This window comes from Schistocerca piceifrons, chromosome 4, assembly GCF_021461385.2.
Source record: "Schistocerca piceifrons isolate TAMUIC-IGC-003096 chromosome 4, iqSchPice1.1, whole genome shotgun sequence".
NCBI lineage: Eukaryota > Metazoa > Arthropoda > Insecta > Orthoptera > Acrididae > Schistocerca > Schistocerca piceifrons.
In genome coordinates this window covers 275769038-275786943 of record NC_060141.1, presented here as the reverse complement: position 1 = coordinate 275786943, position 17906 = coordinate 275769038, and the positions used below count along the sequence as shown (strand labels likewise).

Here is a 17906-nt window from a genome sequence, read left to right as displayed (position 1 = left end):
ATCTGGTCTTGTAACACTAACCAAAACAGCCTTGCTGTGGTGGTACTGCGAACGGCTGAAAGCGGGGGGAAACTACGGCCGTAATTTTTCCCGTGGGCATGCATCTTTAATGTATGGTTAAATGATGGTGGCGACCTCTTGGGTAAAATATTCCGGAGGTAAAATAGTCCCCCATTCGGATCTCCGGGTGGGGACTACTCAGGAGGTCGTTGTTATCAGGAGAAAGAAAACTGGCGTTCTGAGGATCGGAGCGTAGAATGTCAGATCCCTTAATCGGGGAGGTAGGTTAGAAAATTTAAAAAGGGAAATGGACAGGTTAAAGTTAGATATAGTGGGAATTAGTGAAGTTCGGTGGCAGGAGGAACAAGACTTCTGGTCATGTGAATACGGGGTTATAGATATAAAATCAAATAGGGGTAATGCAGGAGTAGATTTAATAATGAATAAGAGAAATTTGTTAACATCGAGTATAGATTTAAGTGTCAGGAAGTCTTTTCTGAAAGCCGGCCGGAGTGGCTACGATCGCATGTTCGAATCCTGCCTCAGGGAACGATGTATGTGATGTCCTTAGGTTAGTTAGGTTTAAGTAGTTCTAAGTTCTAGGGGACTGACGACTTCAGCAGGTAAGTCCCATAGTGCTCAGAGCCATTTTTTTCTTTTCTGAAAGTATTTGTATGGAGTGTAGCCATGTATGGAAGTGAAACGTGGACGATAAATAGTTTAGACAAGAAGAGAATAGAAGCTTTCGAAATGTGGTGTTACAGAAGAATGCTGAAGGTTAGATGGGTAGAGCACATAACTCATGAGGAGTTATTGAACAGAATTGGGAAGAAGAGGAGTTTGTGGCACAACTTGTCTAGAAGATGGGATCGATTGGTAGGGCATATTTTGAAGCATCAAGGGATCACCAATTTAGTATTGGAGGGCAGTGTGGAGAGTAAAAATCGTAATGGGAGACCGAGAGAGGAATACACTAAACAGATTCAGAAGGATGTGGGTTGCAAAAGGTACTGGGCGATGAAGAAGATTGCACAGGATAGAGTAGCATGGGGAGCTGCATCAAACCAGTCTCTGGACTGAAGACCACCACAACAACAACAACAACAACAACAACATAAAAATTTCCTCTGTTTGCCGTATGGGAAAAACTGAGCGTTGGAGGAAGGCTTACCGATGACGGTGAAGTTGACTTTGTAGTTTCTGGTAGGAGATCGGCGGAAGTCGACGCGGCAGCGGTAGACGGCGGCGTCCGCCTCGCGCACGTTCTCTATGACGAGCGCCGACGGCCGCTTGTAGAGGAAGACGGCGCGCTGGCTGAGCGCGCGCTCGTCCTGCCAGCGCACCGCGCCCGCCAGGGGCGACGTGCGAGCGTCGAAGCTGCCGGCAAAGCACAGCGTCAGGACTGAGTAAAGCACAGTACAGTTAATACATGACAGAAGGCGCGGCGCCCGTAAGTGGCTGCTCCTGCGAATGCGCCGACAACTGCCACATAGGGCGAACAAAGGCCGCGACAACGTAGGAGTCCCAGCAGTAGACCAGCGGCAGCAGCAGCAACGTACATGCATACGTCTACATCTACACGATTACATTGCAACAGGTACATAAGCGTCAGACCTCACGACCGTTCCGCTCTCGTACAACGCATAAGAAATAGGAACGGCTAGCCCTTGTGCCTGAGCTCTGATTTATTTTATTAAGATGGACGTTTCTTCTTGTGAGGCGTAGCGCCATATAACGATCCTGCCTTGGAGATGTGTCTCAGAGCTGGATAGTGACAGATGGTGACGCCAGACTGGACGCGCACGTAATTTACGTATCAGCCGATAGAGGACAATACTGGATAGGGGGACTAGTGTGCACTAAAGTAATAGAATGTTTTTCATAAACTGTTCTATTATTTTCATAAAGTGTTATTATGTCTTTTTGTTCATGTAAAATGTTATAAATGTGTTTTAGCAGTATGAATGATGAGTGAGTGTGGTTTAAGTTTAATATACAGATAATTGTCTAACGAGTTATGTAGTGGGATTTACTGTGGGAACATTTCGAAGAAGTATGGACTTTTGTAGAATAGATTTGTAAAGTAAGTTTACGGTAAAGGAAAAGTTAATTCAGGTATAAATAACAACAGTAAATAACTTTGTGCATAAACAAAACTTCAGCATATTAGATAATTACGTCGGTAAAAAGTGCAGTCGTTAGGTTTACTATTTTGCGATTGGTTATGGATGAAAAGCGCGGACTGACGCGGGAGAATGATGTTTTGCTATTGGCTGTTGATAAACTGACCAATGGTAAAGCAATATACTTCGTGCGCCTTTCTCTGCTGGTAGAGAAGAGTTGGAGTATTCTAGAGGAGAGTCGGAGCCTAGCCGTGAAACAGGTCGGACGTGTGTAGTAGTAGTTCCGATAGAAATGAGAAGTTGCCGGATCCAGCAGTGTTCCATACATCAAAAGAGTTGTAAAGTGACGGCATAATAATCCCGATGGGTGTGTAGAAATTTCGGAATTTTTAAGTGAATTTTGTGACGAGAAAAGACATATATTCCGCGTGGCGTATTGAGCAGGTCGGTAGCTAAAAACTGTGACTGCATTTGGTACCGACAGACTTAATGTTTGGCGAGCATTATCAATCAGAAACAATCAGTATTTTTTTAGCTATTACGTTTTCGGGAAATGCAACACCATAAACTTGCTAACGCGAGTGAAAGGGATTGTGAGTGACTGTGTTAAGACTGGCACGAGCTTGGCGATACTTGTTCACCTAAGTTTCAGAATACATTAATTGAGGACAAAATTTCCAAACTTTCATTTGTGTGAAAACTTTCTCCCGAAACGTAGATTAGTGACTTAAATTGCAGCCTGGTTCACGTCGAAGTACAGTAGGTTTCACTCAGCATTCCTACTGATGACTTGCTGAGACAATGTTCACAGGTAGGTGCAGGTCCTTCGTAAAGGGACGGAAAGAACTGCGCCGCCGCAATGGGAGACGACAAGATGTTTTGACCTTCGAAGAAAATACGTCCTAGAAAAAAAGAAACGACGCACCACGAAGAAATTACTCGAACAGCACGGAAACCGGTAGATGTGATGCACATATACGGACGAACAAATGATGACATTTACTTAAGGTTGAGTGACAAGTGCACTGTTTTTATTTTACTGACTTTTGTTTACTTCAGACAAGTTTCGGCATACTAGGCTATCATCAGGTAACAACTGGCTACCGTCTAAAGATGCCCTAATAGGCCGAAAACTAATTTGAAATAAACAAAAATCAGTGGAACAGAAACTGTGCACTTGTTATTCAACCATAGACATGAAGTTTTTCTTCCAAGACGTAATGGAGCAACTCATAAAAAATTATTACAGCTTCCGAAAAATTGTATGATTTATTCAAAAGAGAGAGCATAACAAACTGAACAAGTGAATAACGCGTTCGTCTGACTCTAGGCCTTTAGCAAGCAGATATTACCCTTGGCATTGATTTATAGAGTTGTTGGATGACCTCCTGAGGGATATCATGCCAGATTCTGTGAAAATGGGTGCGTTAGATCTTCAAAATCCCGACCCTGCCCATAATTCTCCAAGCGTTCTCAGTTGACGAGAAATCTGGCGACCTTACTGGCCGAGATAGGGTTGGCCTAGAACGAGGACAAGCAGTAGAAAATCTCCTACGCCACGGTGGGCTTTATCTAGCTGAAATGTAAACGCAGGACGGCTTCTCATGAAGGGCTACGGAACGGTGCAAATGGTTAAAATGGCTCTGAGCACTATGGGACTTAACTTCTGAGGTCATCAGTCCCCTAGAACTTAGAACTACTTAAACCTAACTAACCTAAGGACATCACACACATCCATGCCCGAGGCAGGATTCGAACTTGCGACCGTAGCGGTCTCGCGGTTCCAGACTTTAGCGCCTAGAACCGCTCGGCCACCCCGGTCGGCATACAGAACTGTGCTTAGAATATCGTCGGCATACTGCTGTGCTGTTAAGAGTCCCGTAGATGACAACCAAAGGGTTCCTGATTGTCAGGCCACATGGCGAGCGACAGGTAGGTTGGTATCCCGCCGCTGTCCCCAGCGTCTCCAGACAGTCTTCGCCCTGGAGTGTCACTGACTGGAGTAGCACTGTTTTCAGTGATGAGTCCTGATTCGAAGTGAGGCTCGATGACCAGAGAAGACGTTCCTGGGGTCTCCCCACACAGTCATGGCATACCACCCTGACTTTCGTCCGCCATGCAGCCCGACTACTAGGGGTGATGCTCTGTGGCGCCATTTCTTTTCAAAGCTGGAACCCTTTAGATGTTGCCTGCGGCACCCTAAAACCACAAGGCTGTGTCGTCGGTATTCTACGCCCCGTTTCGTTGCCCCTCATGGTAAGCCATCTAGGCTTATACTCCAGCAAGATGATGGCTGCCCGCACACAGCAAAAGTTTCTGCTATTCGTGCTTGACAAAGCCTATCTGCCAGCAAGATCTTCAGGTCTCTCCCCAGTTGAGAATGTTTGGAGTATTATGTCGCTAGCCCTCCGACTAGCTAAGGATTTTTGCAACCTAACGCGCCAAATGGACAGAATTTGGCACGATATCCCTTATGAGGACATCCAACAACTCTGTCAATCAATGTCAAGCCGAATAAGTATTTGCATAACATCCAGAGATAGACCAAGGCGTTACTGACACGCTCAATTTTGGAAGCTCTTTCTCTTTAAGGCGTCACCCAACTTTTCTGAAATTGTAATCACCAATTCTCTGTATATGTACATCAGATCTACCGATTTCCGCCGAATAATTCGCTCATGGTGCGCCATTTCTTTTTTGTCTTAGTGTGTAGTTAGCGACTGACATTTCGTGGAAAGGCCTCGCTGTAAGGAAAAACGCCTTTGTTCTACTGACTGCAACCACAACTTGCTTATTATATACGTGAAATTCTCTCACCTATTCGCGATAGTAAAAAACGAGCTACCCCTCTAACTCTTTTCGATGTCTTTTCTCAATCCTATCTGCAAACCGTCCCATACTGCGAAGCAGTGCTTGAGAAGAGAACAGACATTGTCTCTTCATTAGAATATTATATCTTATAAGTGTTCTGCCAATAAAACGGTTTCGCTGCAACAGTTCCTATGTTACGGTTCTAACGGGAGTTCTTCGTAATGACAAACCGCAGGCTTTTAACTTCGGTAACTTTTAAATTTATGTCATATATCCTGTAACCAAAGTTTAACGAAATGTGTTTTACAACTCATCACGAGGATCTAACACTTTTTATTGGTTAGGGTGAATAGCCTTTATTCACAGTTTATAGATGTCTAAATCGTTCTGCAATTCAGTTTGATTTTCTGATGTCTTCACTAGACGGTAGACGACAGCATCATCTGCAAACAGTGTAATATGACTGCTTAGACTGTCTCCTAAATCGTGTCTATAGATTAAGAACAGCAGAGAAGCTATAACGGTTATCTGGGGAACGCCATAACTGTATCACTCCGCCTTCAGTAGATGACCTCCCGTCATTTACTACGAACTGTGATGCTTTTAACATGAAATCACGAATTTTCTCGCACAGCTAAGACGGTATTCCACAGGCGTGCAATCATTGCTTCATGAGAAAATAGTTCCAGTTGTGTTTCACAAGAATAATGCTTTCTGAATCAGTGCTGGTTGATTCTCTGTTGATTGCTGTGTTTGAGGTATTTCATAATGCTGCAACACAGTATATGTTCCAAAATCCCACCCAAAATCTACGTCAAAGACGTGGAACCGTAATTCGGCGGATTGCTGCAATTTACTTTCTTGTGCGTTGTTGTGATCCTTGAAACTTTGCAGTTTAAAGGTACGGATCTTTAGTCGAGCGAACAGCTGAATATGTTTAGCAAGAAAATGAAGCTATTTCATCAGCGTACGTCTAAAATTACCGAAGTGGTGTCTGGATCGGAAGACTTCCTTTTACTACCTGACTTATATCGCTTCGCTACACAGATGCTGTCTGCTTCAGAGTCTCACGTCGCTTCCGTTCTTGATACGAATTGCGGGATATTTACTATAAATTCTTCACTGCAGGTATTTCGGAAAACCATCTTTAGTAACTCTGCTTTAGTGGCACTTTCGTTGGTAACATTACCATTGTCATCACGGAGTGAAAGTATTGATTGTATCTTACCGTTAGTACACATCACATAGAACCAGAATCTCTTTGGATTTTCAGTTAGATTTAGAGAAAAGTTTCGTTGTGCAAACTATTCAAACATATTCGTCCTGACGTACTGCCGGCCGGTGTGGCCGTGCGGCTCTAGGCGCTTCAGTCTGGAACCGCGTGACCGCTACGGTCGCAGGTTCGAATCCTGCCTCGGGCATGGATGTGTGTGATGTCCCTACGTTAGTTAGGTTTAAGTAGTTCTAAGTTCTAGGGGACTGATGACCACAGATGTTAAGTCCCATAGTGCTCAGAGCCATTTGAACCATTTTGAACCTGATGTAATTTTCGCTACGAACAACAAGTCGGTGTGTCCAATACCCCTAGCACCGATAAATGTTACAAAATTTACCACACAGTACAACAGAGGAGACAAGGCAATCGAGCGGATTCTGCTATATGCTGTGCTCCCACCAGTGCTGACAAGAATTGGCCAAATGGAACAAATAAACAGTAGCCCATAGCGCAGCATTAGGACAGATGCTAAAATAGGAAAGAAGGTTTCGAAAAGACGATTTTATGCACACAACACTTTATGTGATGTTTGTGGGCTCGCAAATCGTGGAGATGGAGGTATTTTAAGGCTACAGTAGTCTTTAGTTACAAGTTCTTCTGTGTAGTTAATAAGTAGCTAATATGTTCTACCTGTAGACAGCATGTGTCTTTATCCACAAGCAAAATATATTTGTCTCTTCTCGACTATTTCTGTTTGCAAATGAGTTTTTGAAATAGTGGATTGAGTAGCAGCCATTAATTCAACTTCTCAGACAGACAAATGAGGAAGTAGAAGTAATGCAAGAACAGGAAATGTTATTGTCATGGACCCTCTGCCAGTGTGTGTCCGTATGTGTAGCGTACGGACTATGTGCAATGTCTGCCGTTACTAGAGACGAGGTGTAAGTGAATACCATTACATTAGTTTCGTCATTATCAACTAATTTGCATCCAATAGTGTGATGTATACAAATGAAACGTTATTCTGAATGGGGAGTCCCCAATAAGCTGTCACATGCACGTCTGTATATAAAAAAAGTAGTATACAAAGTATAAAAATTCCCTTTAAACCAGACCTGAGGATAAATACATGCGTACAGGTATAAAACTTGAGCTGCTAAATAAGATTAAGTGTAGACGTTCCTTTGTGTTTTGTTGTTGTAAAAATCTGACGTATTTCATATTACTGTAAAACAGTCCTTGAATCAAGAAACAACGAATTAACGAAGAGAAAATACACATCTGCATGCCTCCTTTCATTATAAAATGTGTAATTGTTGCTCAAAAGATGTATTTAAATAAATTTTAGGTCTGATCAGTAAATGATTGATCATAAACATCATACAATTATCAGAAAAGAAGGCTATAGTTAAGTTACACATGAATTTTCATGAGATCCCTATTTTTTCGTAGTATCAAAATGCTGTAGATCTGTTTGATAACCTCTGGTACGAAAATGAAACTTACTTTAGGTTGGGGAACTATGGAATGCGCGTCTCTCACGAGTCATTAATTATTTCACCTCCTATAATTTCCAAATTACGCGTTAATGATGTACAAAACATTTAATATCGTCCCACAACAACATTAACACTTTCTAGCATGAAAAGGGCTCTGGTCAAAAAGTCTGAATTCCTCTATCTTGTCTAGAAGGAAGCAAAACTCAAAGCAGGTACTCAGTTGCTGAACTTCAATGTTTTGTACTCTTTCTAAGAAAGTGTAAGTAATGTATTGTGAGACATGTACCACTACTTTTCTACTTGCTGAAACGGATGCGATATACAAGTTCTGAACGACACCTCAAATGTAATATTTTTTTTCCTTTTTCTGCTGATGATAAAGAAATGAAATGTTCCCATTACTACGAGAGTTGTTCATAAATTAACGTCCGAATAGCTGTTACAAGAAGAAAATGTACATAGAAATTGAGAAATCTTGTCGCAAAATGATACCAGCTTCTTTATTCCTTGATCGAAGAATGGTGTCGCCCGGTGCCTCAGCCATTAGCTGACAGAATCCTTAAGCTCACCGTCGGCCGTGAAGTGCTGAGTTGTCAGCCAGACCTCCGTCATGAGGAAGAGATAAAAGTCGCTTCGTGCAAATTCCGAACTATAGAAAGGATGCTGAAAAATCTTCCACCCAAAAAGTCTGAGATTTTCAAATGTTCTATTCGAATAAGGAGAAGAGCATTGTCCTGAAGAAGAATGAGTCCTTCGGCAATCATTCTGCGCCGTTTGTGGTATATTGTCCTTCGGAGATTCCGAAAAGCCTCAAAATTAATCTTCGATATCACAGTTTTCTGAGGCGTTAATCTCACGAATTCACTTGTCGAAATTCCTTTAGGAACATAAAAAATGTAAACGACATTTTACGGTTTGAGAATTTCTGCTTGAAATTTTTTAGACTTATTGGGAGAACCAGTGAAATTCCAGTATTTACACTGTTCCTTAGTTCTCGGGTTGACGTACTGAACTCTACGTATTGTCTCTACTCACTATTTTTCGGAAATTCCTCCCTCTCTCCATGGTAAAGCTGAAGAAACGTCAAGGCCGCACATCTTTACAATCAACCATGAGTTTTCTGCACCACTCCCTCGCAACGTCATCACTCATAACCCAATTCTCATACACATGAAACAAATGACAATGAATCCCGGCGGCGGTGACTCCTCCTGCTGGCTGCTAGAAAACTAATGACGAACATACCTCAAATCTGACGGGAAACGCAGTAACACCGGTCATTACAATTATCATTAAGCGCCGGCCGGTGTGGCCGAGCGGTTCTAGGCGCTACAGTCTGGAACCGCGCGACCGCTACGGTCGCAGGTTCGAATCCTGCCTCAGGCATGGATGTGTGTGATGTCCTTAGGTTAGTTAGGTTTAAGTAGGGACTGACGACCTCAGAAGTTTAGTCCCATAGTACTCAGAGCCGTTTGAACCATTTTTTTGTCATTAAGCTACTAGCTGTTGTTTATCTGTAATACAGGGTGATTCAAAAAGAATACCACAACTTTAAAAGTGTGTATTTAATGAAAGAAACATAATATAACCTTCTGTTATACATTATTACAAAGAGTATTTAAAAAGGTTTTTTTTCACTCAAAAACAAGTTCAGAGATGTTCAATATGGTCCCCTCCAGACACACGAGCAATATCAATCCGATACTACAACTCGTTCCACACTCTCTGTAGCATATCAGGCGTAACAGTTTGGATAGCTGCTGTTATTTCTCGTTTCAAATCATCAATGGTGACTGGGAGAGGTGGCCGAAACACCATATCCTTAACATACCCCCATAAGAAAAAATCGCAGGGGGTAAGATCAGTGCTTCTTGGAGGCCAGTGATGAAGTGCTCTGTCATGGGCTGCCTGGCGGCCAATCCATCGCCTCGGGTAGTTGACGTTCAGGTGCTTTTTCGTAGGACTCTCCATACAGTTGATTGTGGAATTTGCAGCTCTCTGCTAGCTCTGCGAGTCGATTTTCCTGGGCTGCGAACAAATGCTTGCTGGATGCGTGCTACATTTTCATCATTCGTTCTCGGCCGTCCAGAACTTTTCCCTTTGCACAATCACCCATTCTCTGTAAACTGTTTATACCAACGTTTAATACACCACCTATCAGGAGGTTTAACACCATACTTCGTTCGAAATGCACGCTGAACAACTGTCGTCGATTCACTTCTGCCGTACTCAATAACACAAAAAGCTTTCTGTTGAGCGGTCGCCATCTTAGCATCAACTGACGCTGATGCCTAGTCAACAGCGCCTCAAGCGAACAAATGTACAACTAAATGAAACTTTATAGCTCCCTTAATTCGCCGACAGATAGTGCTTAGCTCTGCTTTTTGTCGTTGCAGAGTTTTAAATTCCTAAAGTTGTGGTATTCTTTTTGAATCACCCTGTAATTTATGGATACCTTACACTTTATGTCTGCATCTAAAAAAGTCCTCTTATAGTGAGACTATGGCTACAATTACGTAATGAGATTACAAACTTTTTCATTTTAGCTTTGTGTAATAACGCTTTGGAGGAAAGCAAAGTATACTATGTGGGTACTCTGTAGCAACGATCTTACAGGAATAATCTGTCAGTAATAAAGTGTAACAAATAGCTCTCCTAATACCGGTTACTGTTTTTGCAGATAACTTCAAGTTAATATCCTCTGTAAGCATTGCGTCGCCGTCCCGACGTAGCCCTCAGTGGCTCGCAACCCACAACAGGCCACGGCAATCTACCCTTCCCACCGCCACCAGACACCGAACGCAGGGTTATTGTGCGGCTCGGTCCCCAGTGGACTCCCCCGGGAACGTCTCATACCAGACGAGTGTAACCCCAAATGTTTCCGTGGTAGAGTAATTATGGTGCATGCGTATGTGAAGACAGTGCTTCGTCGGCATAGTGTAACTGAGGCGAAATAAGAGGAACCAGCTCGCATTCGCCGAGGGAGATGGAAAACCGCCTTAAAAACCATCCACAGGTTGGCCGGCACACCGGACCTCGACACTAATCCATGGGGCGGATTCACGCCGGGGACCGGCACGCCTTCCCGCTCGGGAAGTGGCGCGTTAGATCGCGCGCCTAGCCGGGAGGGCTTCTGTAACTGTCAGTTAAATCTAATTGTGGGATGATGCGGAAATCAAGCCTGCTAGAGGCGGAAGCGCTCTTACTTCGCGAGAAATACTTTCATTCCATATTGCAGAGCCTGTGTTATTCCGAATTATGATGCCAAGTTCCTACGCACAAGCACGCATGTCTGGAGGAACAGGCAATGCGGGGACTACAGCCGTTATGGAGTAAAAAAAATGCATTTGCAGTTGCGAATATTAACAACCATAAGCCACATAATGCTAAATGGTAAGGCGACCGCTCGTAATAAGCGGGATATCTGTGTTGGTGTCTCGGTCCGGCACAAATTTTCATTGTCTTCGGTTAGTCATGTTACCTCAGGTACTCGCAATGTGGGCTAGTATTAGCGAGTGAATGTCAGTGTTGTGTTAAGTTTCCAATAACGTGAATAGTACAATGCGATACGTTTTTGAATAGATCTTAAGGACAGGTGATAGATTACTAATAAAAAAATTTATGCACTGTTTAAAGAAAGAAGTATTGTAGTTCATGTTTTTGTAACGAACAAGTTATAAGAAAGGTGGTCATCTTGTTAATGTCCTGCAGGTCGCTAAACAACTTTTGGTATACATATATTTTTATTTTCCTTCTGAATTAAAAGATATTTTATGTGGTCGAGGTAAAAGTCACACATTACATTCATAGTGCTGAGCTATTAATGATCGTTTTGCTGAATAAATACTTATTCGATACAATATTTCATCGAACAACTGCGAATTAAGGTATGTACAACAAGCCAGCACTCGTTCCTTAAAGGCATGAAGCTTACGATTTACACTTAACTCCTACAAATACCTAGGTACTATCATTTGTAATGAAATGAGAAAAGAATCATAGGATTGGTCATAGGTAACCTGGGTAGAAGACTTCGATGGTTGCTAGGACTACAAAAGCAGCTGTGGGAACATCATAGAATATTATGTGAGTGTATGTGAACCATTCCCGAGGACATGCAGCTTTACTGTATGATTAAATGATGATGGCGTCCTCTTGGGTAAAATATTCCGGAGGTAAAATAGTCCCCCATTCGGATCTCCGGGCGGGGACTACTCAAGAGGACGTCGTTATCAGGAGAAAGAAAACTGGCGTTCTACGGATCGGAGCGTGGAATGTCAGATCCCTTAATCGGGCAGGTAGGTTAGAATATTTAAAAAGGGAAATGGATAGGTTAAAGTTAGATATAGTGGGAATTAGTGAAGTTCGGTGGAAGGAGGAACAAGACTTTTGGTCAGGTGATTACAGGGTTATAAATACAAAATCAAATAGGGGTAATGCAGGAGTAGGTTTAATAATGAATAGGAAAATAGGAATGCGGGTTAGCTACTACAAACAGCATAGTGAACGCATTATTGTGGCCAAGATAGACACAAAGCCTATGCCTACTACAGTAGTACAAGTTTATATGCCAACTAGCTCTGCAGATGATGAAGAAATAGATGAAAAGTATGACGAGGTAAAAGAAATTATTCAGGTAGTGAAGGGAGACGAAAATTTAATAGTCATGGGTGACTGGAATTCGTCAGTAGGAAAAGGGAGAGAAGGAAACATAGTAAGTGAATATGGATTGGGGGTAAGAAATGAAAGAGGAAGCCGCCTGGTAGAATTTTGCGCAGAGCATAACTTAATCATAGCTAATACTTGGTTCAAGAATCATAAAAGAAGGTTGTATACCTGGAAGAATCCTGGAGATACTAAAAGGTATCAGATAGATTATATGATGGTAAGACAGAGATTTAGGAACCAGGTTTTAAATTGTAAGACATATCCAGGGGCAGATGTGGATTCTGACCACAATCTATTGGTTATGAACTGCAGATTGAAACTGAAGAAACTGCAAAAAGGTGGGAATTTAAGGAGATGGGACCTGGATAAACTGAAAGAACCAGAGGTTGTAGAGAGTTTCAGGGAGAGCATAAGGGAACAATTGACAGGAAAGGGGGAAAGAAATACACTAGAAGAAGAATGGGTAGCTCTGAGGGATAAAGTAGTGAAGGCAGCAGAGGATCAAGTAGGTAAAAAGACGAGGGCTAGTAGAAATCCTTGGGTAACAGAAGAAATATTGAATTTAATTGATGAAAGGAGAAAATATAAAAATGCAGTAAATGAAGCAGCCAAAAAGGAATACAAACGTCTCAAAAATGAGATCGACAGGAGGTGCAAAATGGCTAAGCAGGGATGGCTAGAGGACAAATGTAAGGATGTAGAGGCTTGTCTCACTAGGGGTAAGATAGATATCGCCTACAGGAAAATTAAAGAGACCTTTGGAGAGAAGAGACCCACTTGTATGAAAATCAAGAGCTCAGATGGCAACCCAGTTCTAAGCAAAGGAAGGAAGGCAGAAAGGTGGAAGGAGTATATAGAGGGTTTATACAAGGGCGATGTACTTGAAGACAATATTATGAAAATGGAAGAGGATGTAGATGAAGATGAAATGGGAGATAAGATACTGCGTGAAGAGTTTGACAGAGCACTGAAAGACCTGAGTCGAAACAAGGCCCCGGGAGTAGACAACATTCCATTAGAACTACTGATGGCCTTGGGAGAGCCAGTCATGACAAAAATCTACCATCTGGTGAGCAAGATGTATGAGACAGGCGAAATACCCACAGACTTCAAGAAGAATATAATAATTCCCATCCCAAAGAAAGCAGGTGTTGACAGATGTGAAAATGACCGAACTATCAGTTTAATAAGTCACAGCTGCAAAATACTAACGCGAATTCTTTACAGACGAATGGAAAAACTGGTAGAATCCGTCCTCGGGGAACATCAGTCTTGATTCCGTAGAAATGATGGAACACGTGAGGCAATACTAACCTTACGACTTATCTTAGAAGAAAGATTAAGAAAAGGCAAACCTACGTTTCTAGCATTTGTAGACTTAGAAAAAGCTTTTGACAACGTTAACTGGAATACTCTCTTTCAAATTCTGAAGTTGACAGGGGTAAAATACAGGGAGCGAAAGGCTATTTACAATTTGTACAGAAACCAGATGGCAGTTATAAGAGTCGAGGGGCATGAAAGGGAAGCAGTGGTTGGGAAAGGAGTGAGACAGGGTTGTAGTCTCTCCCCGATGTTATTCAATCTGTATATTCAGCAAGCAGTAAAGGAAACAAAAGAAAAATTCGGAGTAGGTATTAAAATTCATGGAGAAGAAGTAAAAACTTTGAGGTTCGCCGATGACATTGTAATTGTGTCAGAGACAGCAAAGGACTTGGAAGAGCAGTTGGACGGAATGGACAGTGTCTTGAAAGGAGGATATAAGATGAACATCAACAAAAGCAAAACGAGGATAATGGAATGTAGTCAAATTAAATCGGGTGATGCTGAGGGGATTAGATTAGGAAATGAGACACTTAAAGTAGTAAAGGAGTTTTGCTATTTAGGGAGTAAAATAACTGATGATGGTCGAAGTAGAGAGGATATAAAATGTAGACTGGCAATGGCAAGGAAATCGTTTCTGAAGAAGAGAAATTTGTTAACATCGACTATAGATTTAAGTGTCAGGAAGTCGTTTCTGAAAGTATTTGTGTGGAGTGTAGCCATGTATGGAAGTGAAATATGGACGATAACTAGTTTGGACAAGAAGAGAATAGAAGCTTTTGAAATGTGGTGCTACAGAAGAATGCTGAAGATAAGGTGGGTGGATCACGTAACTAATGAGGAGGTATTGAATAGGATTGGGGAGAAGAGAAGTTTGTGGCACAACTTGACTACAAGAAGGGATCGGTTGGTAGGACATGTTTTGAGGCATCAAGGGATCACAAATTTAGCATTGGAGGGCAGCGTGGAGGGTAAAAATCGTAGAGGGAGACCAAGAGACGAATACACTAAGCAGATTCAGAAGGATGTAGGTTGCAGTAGGTACTGGGAGATGAAGAAGCTTGCACAGGATAGAGTAGCATGGAGAGCTGCATCAAACCAGTCTCAGGACTGAAGACCACAACAACAACAAACAACAACATGTGAACCATAACAAATAAGACTATCAGTGGATACAGAACGTACGTAGAGAAGGGCAACGCATATGGTGACAGGCTTCTTTGCTACGTGACAGAGCACCATGGAGAAGTTGAAGAGTATGAACTAGGAGACGCATGAAGGTAGACGCCATGTATCCAACGAAAGCCTGTCTGAAAATATTATGTTTGTGGTGATCCACAGCTTCCAGATGCTTAATAAACGTAGACTTGGTTCGTAACAGGCAGTAATGCGACGTTCATTTAATCGTGCGATTTGGTAATTTAGAATAAATGTCATTGTCAAGCACATGAAACACAGATGTTACAAATGTACTTGACAATGACGCTTAGTCGAAATTAGCTAATCGAACGATTAAATAAACATTATATTACATCCTAAGACGAACCATGTTTACGTGTATCAACTATCTAAAAATGTTTCAACAACCAGCACTGAGGACCCTAGAAACATACGACATCCTTTTATGTGTTGGTCCCGTGTGGACAGTGAAAAAAAAAGTAATTACAGTGCACAGAGAGATCTTTGTACCTTTATTTTTTCTACTGCACATATGCGAATGGAATGATAAGAGCCCCTAATAAGTATTTTTAGTTTATAGTTTCCTACAACTCGCACACACTGTATAAATGACATCACGTAACACTATAAGCTGCTGCTTAATTCTTTCTTTAATGTTAGACTAGTTTTTGGTCAAAGACCATTACTGATCACACTTTTTTCTGAACAGCGAGAAAGTGACTAAGTATAAACTAGACTTCTCCTCTCAGCTTCGCCCATGTGTGCGTTCGACACACATATTGAATACATCTCCTCCTCTATCCCCCTCTTCCTCCATCTATCCATTTCATTCCCCCACCTCTATCTGTCCATTTCATCCTCACCTATCTGTTTCTTCATTGCCTCTTCGCCCTGTCTTTGGCCATTTCCTCTGTCTCCTCACTCTCACCATATCTTCTTCTCCCCTCCAACTACCCACATCTTTCTCCCTCACTCTTTCTATCTCTACCTCCCCTAATTCCTATTCCACATGCATACTACTCTTCTAAATCATCCGAATCTCCCCCTTCTACCTATTCTCCAAGCAATTCCTCCTCCCCTAAGTCTGTCCATTCCCTCCTCTGTCCATTTCAACCTGCCCCAGCATATCAACGCATCTAGCCCTAGAAATACAGTTCAATAAAGCAGACCGACACTACTATCAGAACACAGTTGCCATGTAAGACAGGCTAAAAGTCAGGGGCCTGAAAATTATTTATTTGATGATGTTGGTTTTTTGTTGCTAGATGGGGTTGCGTCAGAAATATGAAGGTCAACTTTTTCTTTATATGGGATGCTATGGTTTGGTACTTATTTTCTGATAGCGACTATAGAGACGAATCCAACGATGTGTAAAAGTAAGGTCTTTGAATGTCAACGAAGGTCAAAAAGGTGGCATGAACGCCCATTTACAGAAGATGTTCGAAGTGATGACCATTGGTATCAATGCAGCTCTGCAATCTTCTTACCATGGATCGAGTGGTATTCCTTATCACTTCAGCACTTACCGAAGCTATGCTCTAACAATTCTCTCTCCTATATCGTGCAAATAGTAAATATTCGCCGAATACGGCGTATCCATCTAACGTGCCATTGATGTATAAATACCATTCGATGGTTTCGCAATGCAACTCTAATAGCAACGGTAAGACTTAGTTTCGTAGAATCAGACGAATGTAAATGATGTATTCCTTCGAAGAACGAGTCGATATGCTTCTCATTTACGGAAAATGCCAACGAAATTCATTGGGAGATAGAGACTTATACGCTGAAAGATACCCTCAACGATTCATCCTACACGACGTACATTTAAATATGTGTATGATAAATTGAGAACAACTTGACCTTTAACGCATCGGAAACATATCCGGCAAAGAAAAGTTACTAACGAGGAAACGGAAATTGGTACTCTTGCCACTGTGGTTCGAGATCCTTATGTTCAAATGGCTCTGAGCACTATGCGACTTATCTTCTGAGGTCATCAGTCGCCTAGAACTTAGAAATAATTAAATCTAACTAACCTAAGGACAGCACACACATCTATGCCCGAGGCAGGATTCGAACCTGCGACCGCAGCGGTCACGCGGTTCCAGACTGAAGCGCCTTTAACCGCACGGCCACACCGGCCGGCGATCCTTATGTTAGTTTGCATCACATCGTAAGGGAATCTGACATGACCGTGTTCTGCGTCGCCATAAATATCATCCTTACCATATCAGTCTCCACCAAGAATTAACTGGTACCGATTGTATGCGTCGCATTCAAGTCTACCGATGGGTTCAACTTCACGTTCAGAGGGATGACACATTTCTTAATTTCATTTTATTTATTGACGAGGCTACATTCACGAATCATGGAAATGTTAATTTGCATAACAGACATTATTGGGCAACTGAAAATCCATGTTGGCTGCGGCAAGTTGCGCACCAGAAACCGTGGTCGGTGAATGTATGGTGTGGTATTCTGGAGACAGAATTATAGGCTCCTATTTCGTCGAAGGAAATCTTAATGATAGGAAGTACACCACATTCCTCGAAGAAACGTTAGGCCTGTTACTAGAAGAAATACCTTTAGGAAAAACGAACAGAATGTAGTATCAACACGATGGGTGTCAGGAACATTTTTTGCTGATGGCCAGAAATGAGTTGCAGAGACAATTCCCAAATCATTGGATTGGACGCGAGGGAGATGTATCGTGGCTCGTTCGCCAGACTTTACGCCTCTGGATTTTTCCTTGTGAGGATTTGTAACAGACATTGTCTATAAACACGTTCCAACTATACCTGAAGATATGCGAGAGAGAATTGTCGGAGCATGTGCTGGGATAAGTGCCGAAGTGATAAGGAATACCACTCAATCCATGATAAGAATATTACAGCACTGCATTGATACCAGTCGTCATCACTTCAAACCAACGTCATATTATGGCCCTCTTGTCCCACGCAACATTTGCCTCACAAACTCTTCAGTCGCTATCATACTTTCGGAGTTATTCTTGGTGGCAATAGTTGTTGTTGTTGTTGTTGTGGTCTTCAGTCCTGAGACTGGTTTGATGCAGCTCTCCATGCTACT

At 42.2% G+C, this 17906-nt stretch overlaps 1 protein-coding gene across 1 annotated transcript in view; it reads right to left on the bottom strand.

The window, feature by feature from the left end:
- LOC124795795 (nephrin-like) overlaps positions 1-17906 on the bottom strand; it is a 718423-nt gene that overhangs the window by 219718 nt on the left and 480799 nt on the right. Inside the window, exon 3 of the mRNA XM_047259875.1 lies at positions 1172-1377. Coding sequence (XP_047115831.1) covers positions 1172-1377 — 206 coding nt within the window. The remainder of the gene's footprint in view (positions 1-1171; positions 1378-17906) is intronic.